General features: G+C 39.7%; 1 protein-coding gene across 1 annotated transcript in view; it reads left to right on the top strand.

The window, feature by feature from the left end:
* Window positions 1–2,119, top strand: part of SLC39A12 (solute carrier family 39 member 12) — a 49,874-nt gene extending 47,755 nt beyond the window's left edge. Inside the window, 1 exon segment of the mRNA XM_078378261.1 lies at window positions 1,679–2,119. Within this exon segment, the coding sequence (XP_078234387.1) occupies window positions 1,679–1,807 (129 nt within the window). The 3' untranslated portion in view covers window positions 1,808–2,119.
* The last annotated feature ends 10,039 nt before the right edge of the window (window positions 2,120–12,158 follow it).

Genomic DNA, 12,158 nt, shown 5'->3' with positions numbered 1-12,158 from the left:
AACCCAGGTATTTGCCTTCCCATTGATGCGCTCAGGTGCTGCTTGCTCCTGCCTGGCTCGGTGGGCGGCACTCCGCTCGCACTGCCTTTCTGGGTTCCACGTGGGCTGGGTGGGCATGGCGGATTGCCGAGCAGCCACCGCTGCGGTGGGATGGGGCAAGGGCTGCCCTCCAACACCGGTGGCAGGTAACAGGGGGCGGGTGAGTGGGGGCAGGGAAAGATGGGGGGTTCCATGCACTTCTCCCCCTCCCATCCAAAATTATAACATAAAATATACAAAAGCCTGACATTTTAAAGGTTTTACCTTTGCCTGCCAGACGGAGGACATTAGACTAAAAAGGAGGACATGTCCTCCTTTTGCCTGAAGACCCTATGTGTTGGGAGGGAGAAGCTCCTAAAATCACGCAATATGATCTTCTACAAACTGAGCCTTTCTAGTCAAGGAGGTTTAAGAAGTCCTTTTTTCTTGGCCCATATCATCCAGTGAGTTTCATTGTTGAGTATTAATATGACTCCAGTTCTGCTTTTGTAGTGTAACCACTAGGGCAATGTTGCTATTTAACAGAGTGATGTTTCAATAAAAATAAACAAACAAACAAACCATATGTAGGAGCAAATAGGAAGCAGAGATATTTAATTGTTAGAAGGAAAACAGTGATAGACGCCAATCAATGTCAGTAGCACAATCTGCCCTATGGCTTGTAGCTCCTTTCATTCAAACTAAAAGTGGCCATTTTAAGGTTCAAAATGCAGGAGCACCCTTACTCTCTTACATACTTGGCTGGCCACTGTAGGAATGGTAGACTGGACAATACAGGCATTTGGTCTGATCCAGTATAGTTCTTCTTGCATTTTTATGAAACTTGTAGTCTGGCAGAGCTTGGACAATTGCCTTTCAGACTGCAAATTCCAGAATCCTCCAACTATTGTGGCCACTAGCCATGATGACTGAGGGAAAACATGCCTTCATCATTAAGGTTTTTCATAGTGAAATTAAATGATAATTACATGAGGTAGGTCTTTCCTATTACCTATTATCTGCTTTTTAACTAGTGATAACAGGTCTGCATGCTGAATCTGCCAAAAAATCACAGGTCTACTCCATTTCAGAAGTGCCAAGGCCAGTTGTTTCTCAGTTCTTGTGAAAAGCAGCTTTGAGCTGGAAACATGATATATGGAAATCCTCCAAACACATCTACATGAGAAAGGTGGCCACACACGATGGCTCAATAACTTTGTAAATTAAAACAGAACAAAACTATTTTTTTTAAAAAAAATGTTCAAAATGTCCACTGAACTATCTTGCCTTGGCTACCAGTAATCCATCAACAATTGTACTCCTGGCACAAAATATTCAAACTGAGTTATTCCTGGAAAGAGAAAGCACTGTGTTCATCAGATGCTCTTTTCTTGGGTTGATGGCTTTCTATTTCTATGTGTTTCTGTGACTGTAAACTTTTAGTAATTGTTTGTGGTGATAGTGCAAGATCCCAGAACAGAATTTGTAATTTGATGACGTAAAATAATATGTCCCAACCATGCTTCAGATTTATTTCTTATATTTAGAAAGTACGGACTTCAAAGTCTTTACTAATGAAGTTTGTCATGTTTCCCATAAGACTTTTTTCCCAGAGGTTAATATATTTGGCTTTCATACTGATGTCTTATTCTTTTTTTAGCTTTCTTAAATGACTCACATACAGACACAACGACCCTGGTTGATGTTTCTCCTACAGAACCTTGACTTATTATTAGGTTGGCTGTGCCTTTTCATTCTAGCTATATATGAACCAAAGATTAGAATATAATATAAATCTTCTCATTCTTAACACTGGAACACCGCAAGGATATGTGGTGAGCCCTTTACTTGCTGTATACATATGATTGCACACCCATGCATCAAAATAATATTATTACCAAATTTTCAGATGATACAACTGTGGTAGGGCTTATTTCCGAAGGGGATGAGTTAGCCTATCAGGAGAAGAGGGCTGTTTTTCCTTTTGCAATGGGAAGGGGGAGGGGAGGGGAGGACGGCAGGATCAGAGAGAGAGAAAGAGAGAAGGGGGGAGGGAGGGAGAGGGACTGAGGGACTGAGGGTCAGGAGGCCAGGAGAGAGGGACGGAGGGATGAGTGGATTTTTCAAGCCCTGACTATTAGTGTTGTAAGATTCAGGTGTCAATCTGATTGGTAAATTATGTGTGCATCATCTTACTCTGTACCTCAGTCACAAAAATTTCTTGGGCCATTCAGATTGTAGCAACATTATCATTTTTCTAGCAGTATGTTGATTGAGGTACTAAGCTTATTTTCCCCCTTTCAATGTATTTGCTTTTCTATTCTCCTGTACAGTTTGAAAAACACATTGTATAACAGTAAGGTGCATTTAGCTCGGTTAAGACTGTCAGACTTGAGAGCAGCAGCACTGAATAGCAGGATATATATTTTTATAGATTAAAGAGTGAACAATAATTCCAGATGCCCCTTTGAACTGCATTGGACAGTTTCCTCAACAAATAATATAAAAAAGGGAAGTTTCCATTTTGATATTCACAAGACTAAAAACACATAGCTGCTATGACAGGCCATGTAGAGAAAAAAGAAGACAAGTTCAGATAATGTCTGGACATCTAATGCTCCTAGAAGTAGAATCCACAAGTATTATAATTTAATAATACAGTGGTGCCTCGCTTAGCGATCGCTCCGTTGAGTGACGAAATTGCTTAGCGATGGGGTTTTGGCCACTGCAAGAGCGATCACTTAGCGATGGTCCCTATGGGGAAAAATCGCTTTGCGATGATCGCGGGGAAGCGATCATGGCAACGCGACCCTTTTTAAACAGCTGATTGGTGGTTTCAAAATGGCTGCCGGAAAAACAAAATGGTCACCCGCTGTGTGTCCTCGCTTTAGAGGCACTGAAAATGGCCTCCCCTATGGAGGATCTTCGCATAAGGTTAGTTTTGAAGCCCATAGGAACACATTAAACACCTTTTAATGTGTTTCTATGGGCTTTTAAAAATCGCTTTGTGATTAAATTGCTTAGGAATGTTTTTCCTGGAATGGATTAACGTTGCTAAGTGAGGCACCACTGTAATAACCAGAGCACGGAGTTCTGACTCCTGTACTCTGAAGATGCCGGCCACAGAGACTGGTGAAACGTTAGGAAGAAGAACCTTAAGAACACGGCCAAACAGCCCAGAAAACCCACAACAACCATCAGATCCCGGCTGTGAAAGCCTTTGAGAATACATTACAATTTAAGTTTATGGCTGGAATCCTGTTGGTATTCATATAATGCTTGCATAATTTCCTGTGGCTAACTGAAGAGGTGCCAGGTTACATTCCGGTGGTACAATCAGGCACATGACCAGTGACACAACTGAGATATGCCTCAACACTATACCATTTTGCGACACTTTGTTAGTGCAAATTATAAGACCTCATTAAGCCTTCCCCTGAAGCCATGTGAGTTAAGGAGGCACTTATTTCTTCCAGGAAAGGCCAAGTCTGTCCACCTTGGCATTCATCAAGACATCAAGATAAACAAAGAACTTTCCAATCCAAGAGAGTACTAAGCGGCTCAGCATGGTATAACAGAGAAAACAAAGTACTGTAGGCAGTATGATTGCTTTTCAGGGTCACAGAGTCAGACACTTGAAATAAATGACTAACGACAGTTGGCTGAAAGGCCAATAAATACCGCTAGCCCAGTCAAAGCAGACTGCTGGATGCTACTCTAGCTCTTCTTATATCATGGCAAACTGAACTTCTGCTGATTTGGACTGTTGCAAATGGCTCCTATTTCCTCCCACTTGTCCTGTTGAATTGGTATGTACATGATTTATGGCTCAACTGTTGACTCTTACCTCCACTCTTGGACTCTCATTGAACTCTGAGGCCTTGGTATTTTACCTCAACTGCTGACTGAGTTCCTCTTGCTCCTGTTAATGGATACTTGTCTTACAATTTACCCCCACACCACCCCCGCTTTCTTCCTCCTATTGATAGGATAATTGCGCACACAACTGAGAGCTATGGAGGTTGCTACATATTTTCCTCACTGCTTCTCTTTGTAAAAGTGTCCATTTATATCTAATAAAAATCCCTGAGTGGGTTTCTCTGAACCCTCACTTTGTTTTTGAGCATCTTGCCTCTCATCAAGTTCTTTACCAGTTTCAAAGTCTCTGTGTGTGTGTGTGTGTGTGTGTGTGTGTGTGTGTGTGTGCGTGCGTGCGTGCGTGCGTGCGTGCGTGCGTGCTCAATACTGAGAAATTCAAAAGAATAGCTTGCAGGACTTCCATCTGTAAATTTATGTTGTATGCCACAATATGCAGTTATTAAGTTTATGCCTGGGTCTGGAATTTGTATTTACATACTCCTAATTGAGACTACTTAGAAGCTGTTTTAAGCAACAGGAGAATATGAATATATTGATTTCACAAATGGTCAGGGGACCAAACATAGAGGTTCTGGCCTAAAACATGCCACAAATTAGCTCCTTATCTTTTTTTTTAAATTTAAAATAGATTTTGTGTATACGAGACAGCTGCTATAAATACATATCCTTCATAACTGGGATTTCGACTGTACTTTAGGAGTTCATGGCTCAAAACAGATCATAACAATGATAGACATTTGGCATGGGTTTGAGGGGGTACAGAAGATTACATTTTGTGGTGGGGGAACATGCTGCAGTCTTCTACCTTCTAACAATTTGGAGTGCGAGAAAACATTAGATTTGTAGCCTGAACAAGCCATATCTAGCCTTAAGGCTTGGCATAGGTTCGGATGTGATTTGACAATATTGGAGACTTTGTGTGTTAACTATGAGTTCACATGTTGTGTTTCTGTAAACACTTTCATGTGGATGCACAAACACTGGCATTTGTGGCCCCAAACAGCCCATAACTAGTAAGCATATTTGGCATACATTTGGAGGTGATATGAGACTGGCAATTTGTATTCAGCACACCTTTTCTGTTGTCCTTGTTCTATCATAAAACTAAACAACTGGCATGCAAGAATATGCTAGCCTCAAGCTCACACATTCTTTGTAAATCTGAGCTGAACAGAAAGAGGAGTTTGGAAGCTTTTGCTTCTCTTTTTGACAAAGAAAAATATTAAAAGCATTATTCTTCCTTTTCAGCTTATTACAGTTACCTGGAACTAGGCTACCTCAAAACTCTGTTTATGAATCTGGCCTGTTTCAATAAATCATACTTAAGAATAATCAGTTTAGTGTTCAAATATGTCGCTAAACTGTGATTAATTAAATGTGAAGGTAAAAGCCTTTGATCTTTTGGCTCTTTTGGCTGCACCTTAAGGGGATAAAAGAGTCATATGAACCAAAGGCTTGAACTGGTTTATTCATATAAGGCTATCAATCTGTTCCTTAACTCACAATTATCACATTGTTCTTTATTTTGTTTCATAAAAGTTTTGTATAAATATTTGGCTTATATTCCTACATGAACTGAAACCTTGCTTAGTTTGGCTTAGTTTCACCATTTTAATTAAAGAGGTATACATTAATTCAGTATCTAAGAAAGTTAATACAAGTTGTAACATTTAAAGTCCAGACTTTCGGAAAAAAGATTATGGAGAGACAAAACCTCATTTTATAAGGATGATTAAATTCTCCTGAATTCTACCATTCTCCTCATTTACTGGCAAAAGAACTCATCCAAAAATTTGCCAGTCAGATAACTTTCTTGCTTGAACACAAACTCATGTTTTTTCCAAATTTGCTGTAAGCAAAACATAAGCCTAAAAACACTGTGTTACTAATGTAACCATCCTTTTTTCCTGAATCATGGACCTCTCTATAAAATGTTAGCTCTTGCAGAAAGAAAAGAGCACAATCGATATAGGAGACTTGAACATTTTTTAATAAAGCATATAAAGTCTGAGTGCCTAAAGTAATGTATTACCCATGATTGCAATTTTTACTGGACCTTGAAATAGCAGCCTGCTGACATAAGAGCTCAAGTAATGTTACAGATGTTGTACAAATCATGGCTAAATTTAATGTTACCGTTAGCCAAGATGTGAAAACCAGTTTCAAATACTGGTTTTAATTCTGGTTGAAGCTAATTTTGGTTTATATTTATTTTTCTTTTTTGCTCTCAGGTCCATTCTGATTTATCGTGATCCTTTTCAGGGTTTTGCAGGTAGAGAATACTCAGAAGTGATTTAATATTCCTGTCTTCTGGGGGTGCCCTGGGACTGTGCAGTTTGTCCAAGTCCACACAGGCTGGCTCTTCTCTTAGGAGGCAAAGTGTGGAATCAAATCCCTAACCTCTGGCTCCACAGCCAGATACATAAATCCTTGAGCTCTCCAGCCAGCAAAAGCAACAGAAAGAAACAATGTGGAATTTGAACAGAAACTGAGTGAAAAGGATAGAAAACAGATGACAAGTCCACACTGTCTTCTTAACCATCCCAGCATTCAGATCAACATGTTATTCGGAATAAATATTTCTGACATGTGATAAACATCAAGGGGACCTTTCACAAATGCATGCCCATCAGCCTGCTCTTGAAAGCAGAGAACATGTATCAATTAAATGATGTCAGCTTAATAATATAGTCATCTCATGGGAAATATATAAAGGTGACAGACAAATGCAAAAATCCATGGATGGGGACTTGAGTTGTGAGACCCGCTGTCAAGTTGGTCTTAAATTGCACCAATTACTCAGTTAGGATTTCTTCTTCTTCTTCTTCTTCTTCTTCTTCTTCTTCTTCTTCTTCTTCTTCTTCTTCTTCTTCTTCTTCTTCTTCTTCTTCTTCTTCTTCTTCTTCTTCTTCTTCTTCTTCTTCATTTAGCAGGATTCCACTCACTACTCAAAACCGATCAACCGCCTCCATTTTTTCTGTGGCAGGGGGAAGCTTGTTTTTAACAGGGACTCAGACTTGGGGCTTGATACCAAAGATTCAAACTTTGACTTGAAACTTGGACCCAAAGAGTTGCCAACACCCCTGCCAGGATCTAGTTTAAAGAAGTCATGTTCATGGCATATATCTATTATTCTTCCCAAACTGTCCAAACTGTTCTGTTTTTCTTCTCAAGAATATATGCAGCATAGTAGCAGCATAAAAAAGAAAGAAAGAAAGATGATATCTTATATAGTATAACCAGCTATCAAGCTGCATATACTTGAAACCAACTCATATTTTATTGTACTGTATTTCAATATTTCTAATATTTCCCAAAGTTACAAATCAAACAGTTAATTTTCATATGCAATCTCCAAATGCAATGTGTTCTCCCTAAGGACCCTGCTTTTTCCTCCCTTTGAGACTATGTTTAAGGAGTTCATTATAATGGTTTATATAACCTAGTGTATTTTAAGCCCACCAGAGTTTTCAGAATTTATGATCTGCTCGCAATGCATAAAACTCTATAGTGTGAACAGTGGAACAAAAGCAAAAATTTTGGGGATATTTTGTGAATAATGAATACTTAATTTTCATACTAATACATTTTTAATTTAAGCTTTATACTGTTTGTATGGGAAGTTGGTGAAATAGAAAACTGAGCACCCCAAGTTCTAAGAACATACATAACTTGATTATGAATATTAAGGGCAAACCTCTTCTCTTGAAAACGAATGACATGGGCATGTGGTAGCTAAATATCTGACTATGCTGTTCATGAGAAGATAGGATACTCTAGCAGGGAAAGAGGAAGACTAAATATGAGGTGGATGGAGTCCGGAAAGGAACCCATGGGCTTGAGTTTGCAAGAGCTGAGCAGGGCTGTTGAGGACGGGACATTTTGGAGATTGCGCAATCATGGGGTCATCATACGTTGGGGCAACTTGATACATGGGAGAGCTGGAGTGAAGCAAGGGGTAGTTTAAACTTTTCCTTGACACTCTGGTACATACAGTATGATGTGGAAGTATTCACCAATGGGTATTAAAATTCAGAACTGTATTAATTTGGCTCTAGAGTCCTCCTTTATTCTCTCCTGTTCCAATAGTTTGTGCCAGTTATGTGGACTATAACCATGGGCAGAAGAAATGGCTTCTCTGTGCACCATTGACTATCAAGCTAATAATCTTGTAAAATGGGAAAGTTAGAACTCATCTATTATTATTCAGTGATCAGAGGACTAATCTATGTTTCCCAGCCTTGAAGAAATTAACTGAAATTCTCTTGCTCAGTTGTGCAAATGTCATATCAGGCAAAATCCAAAGAACGTATCCCAAATCCAAAGGAGGCCATGTTTCATGCCATTCTTTTCCCTAACTGTGTTGTAAACGTAGTAATTGAATGAAGGCTCAACTGTATCTTTTTCCCCATAGGTAAGCAACTGTGATGAGGGAAGAGAGTAAGGAGATTACTATTGAGCAAGGAAGTTTGTTTTGTTATTGTTTAACATTTCCACTTGGGAAAAAAATATAGCAGTACGTAATAACAAGCTGCAGACTCAGCTGTTGGTGCAAGAGGGAAGAGATGACCAGGGAATGGGAAGGAAAGGGGTAGAGAAATGGAAGCAGGAAAGTTAAGAAAAGTTAAGAAAAGGAGAATACCATTTGAAAGTAATTAAAAAAGCATTACTCATAAGACACTGGATTTGTTTAAATGCAGAGCACATGCTTTGTACACAGAAGGTTCCAACTTTAGTTTTGCCATTTCCAATTAGAGCTGAGAAAGTCCTGCTTGAAACCCTGGAGGGTTGCTGCTGGTCAGTGTTAATACTGGGTTAGATGCAGCTTTTGGACTCAGGATAAGACAGTTTTCTATTAACTTATATTCTCCTTCTGAAAAATCAGTCTTTCTCTCTATTTACGCTATACATATGGATACCATTTGTAGTCCAAAGGCAGTGCTGGATCATTAAGCATAGCTGGGTTGCTATGGATATAATAATCAAATTGAGAAAGGAGGGATTATATAATTAAAAGAAATCTTGTCCTTCACTGTTTTACTGCTGTAGGATGTAAGACAGCACCTGCCTACTAACAATTCTGTCTTCGAATGCAGTTTAAGTTCAAGGCAGTGGAATATCTCTCTGTATTGTGCTTTTTTTCCTGCTTAATTGCTGGCTTCACAGTGATGATAGTGCAGTGTATCTTTACTAATGGCGTAAATAGCTTTAACAATCATTCTCTTCCCAAGGGAGGTGTAAAGGGAGATAGGAATCTGTAATAAAATTCTCAGTATCTTCAGCAAACTGCAAAGCTTGGCCTTTGTCAGCAGCAGCTTAATCAAATTAGTAATAAGAGACAAAATGCACAGACACACACAATTCTCGTTTCATGTGTGATTGGACTTGGCATACTGAGTTACAGTATTTTCAAGTATGAGCAATGGTGGAGTAGAGGAGATGGGCTATAACTAAGTAGTAGCCATGGCCACAGTGGAGAGTGAGCACAACAATGCACCCACAAAAAGACACACTAATCACCCATCTACAGAAAAAGACAAAAGCCTGTTTCACAGCCATAAATACTGCACTCCCAAGCCAGCTACACCAGAGCACAGGGTGCTGACCTCTGAAGATGCCGGTCACAGAGACTGGCGAAACGTTAGGAAGAACAACCTTCAGAACGCAGCCAAAGAGCCCGAAAAACCCAGAACAACCAGTACAACACTAGGTTTGCATACGAAGGGGCCTGAGTATCTTCCTTCTGAAATTCTGGCAAGCTGCTGCCAGTAATGAAGACAATACTGCACACTAATCAGAGTTGATACAAGGCAGCATCCTGTTTTCCCAGATTGGGAAATATTGCAGTGTCGTTCAGTTCCTATTATAAGTCAAACTGGAGCCCTGTCTTAATTCAAACTAGTCTTTTTCAAAGTGCAAAATTATGCTCTGGTTTAGAAATATCTACCACAAAGTTATGGAGATAGTACTGCACCTTTCCAAGACAGAGACACACTAAAATTAGTTTATGCATTTAAAAACTAAAAGTAACTTGCAGTAGCATATCCATAGGAGTCTCTTTTGTTATTTAGTTGTTAAGTTGTGTCTGACTCTTCGTGACCCCATGGACCAGAGCATGCCAGGCCCTCCTGTCTTTCACTGCCTCCTGGAGTTGGGTCAAATTCACGTTGGTTGTTTCGATGACACTGTCCAACCATCTCCTCCTCTGTCGTCCCCTTCTAGTCTTTCCTTCACACTTTCCCAACATCAGGGTCTTTTCCAGGGAGTCTTCTCTTCTCATAAGATGGCCAAAGTATTGGAGCCTCAGCTTTAGGATCTGTCCTTCCAGTGAGCACTCAGGGATGATTTCCTTTAGAATGGATAGGTTTGTTCTTCTTGCAGTCCAGGGGACTCTCAAGAGTCTCCTCCAGCACCACAATTCAAAAGCATCAATTCTTTGGCAGTCAGCCTTCTTTATGGTCCAGCTCTCATTTCCATACATCGCTACTGGAAAAACCATAGCTTTGACTATGCGGACCTTTGTCGGCAAGGTGATGTCTCTGCTTTTTAAGATGCTGTCGAGGTTTGTCATTGCTTTCCTCCCAAGAAACAGGCATCTTTTAATTTCATGGCTGCTGTCACCATCAGTGATCATGGAGCCCGAGAAAGTAAAATCTGTCACTGCCTCCATATCTTCCCCTTCCATTTGCCAGGAGATGGGACAAGTGGCCATGATCTTATTTTTTTTTAAATATTGTTGAGCTTCAGACCATTTTTTGCGCTCTCCTCTTTCACCCTCATTAAGATGGTATTTAATTCCTCCTCACTTTCTGCCATCAAGGTGGTATCATCTGCATATCGGAGGTTGTTGATATTTCTTCCAGCAATCTTAATTCTGGTTTGGGATTCATCCAGTCCAGCCTTTCACATTATGTACTGTATTCTGCATATAAATTAAATAAGCAGGGAGAAAATATACAGCCTTGTCATATTCCTTTCCGAATTTTGAACCAATCACTTGTTCTATATCAAGTTATAACTGTTTCTTCCTGTCCCACATATAGATTTCTCAGGAGATAGATACAGTACGGTAGTCAGGCACTCCCATTTCTTTAAGAACTTGCCATAGTTTGTTGAGGTCCACACAGTCAAAGGCTTTTGCATAGTCAATGAAGCAGAAGTAGATGTTTTTCTGGAACTCTCTTGCTTTCTCCATAATCCAGTTCATGTTAGCTGGGGATTCAGGAATGAAGCAGATGGCCCACCGGAGATGACAAGGGTGCTTCAGGGGTTTCTTTAGCATGCATTTAAAATATCTAGATCTCATAGTTTTAGAATAAAAGCTCTGACAGATTAGGTAAAATATATCCAGAAATATATAATGACCACATGTGTATATGCACACAATCTTCACCTATACAACATAGGCACGTTAAGAAAATTAAGCTTCTCTGTAGACTCTCAGGATGAAGGAATCAGGATACTTAAATAAAGATCAGTTATGACCAAGGTGACTGTCAGAACTCTATGGATCTTACGGGTAAGTAAACCACCCCATCCCAAGGGTGTCATACCCTATTAGACTTGTCACAAGTGGGCACATAACAATATATCTCTGTGTTCTACGTGTGTGCGTGTGCACACACAAACACAAGCAAAGCCAGCTTGTGAAAATGTCCTTCCCTATTCCTTCTACCTGTAGCTCTCAGAGCTACCAAAAAGTGGCTTTGCAGCATTTCCTAATCCTTTGGGGCAGTATTTTGATATGCATGGAAGACTGTAGTGGGAATTAAAGATTGCTTCCGTTGGATTGTGCTATTCTGTCAGTGGAAGACCTCTGCTAATCCACTACTGTATCCTATCCTACGCCTGAGAATTGCTCACCACTATGTGTGAATCAGTCTTTTTCTTTGCAGCTGTTAGCTTTGGAGCATAATTAAAAACAACAACAGAGATTTTTCCAACAGAAGCATCTGTTTTTTCCATGAGTTGGCTGGATGGAGAGGAAAGGATAAAAAGTAATATATATCAAGTATCTCTTAAGTAAGCCTCCAGACAATCAGTGAAATGTTGGTACAATAATTGTTTTCTATCATTGAGAAAATGAGTTACTTGATTGGCTGTATGTTACTATGTGGTTTATCAACAGTCAATAGTGTTAAGTGACAAAATTAAATGGATTGTCAGAACACAAGTGATACATATGACAAATGACCCAAGTTTAAGAGAAAAAAGAGAAAACACCTTTACAAAGAGAAAAGCAGCATCTAAAAACTGCTGGA

The sequence above is a fragment of the Pogona vitticeps genome, chromosome 6 (assembly GCF_051106095.1).
Source record: "Pogona vitticeps strain Pit_001003342236 chromosome 6, PviZW2.1, whole genome shotgun sequence".
NCBI classification, from domain to species: domain Eukaryota; kingdom Metazoa; phylum Chordata; class Lepidosauria; order Squamata; family Agamidae; genus Pogona; species Pogona vitticeps.
The sequence above is the reverse complement of the archived record's forward strand: the minus strand, read 5'-3'. Positions and strand labels throughout refer to the sequence as shown.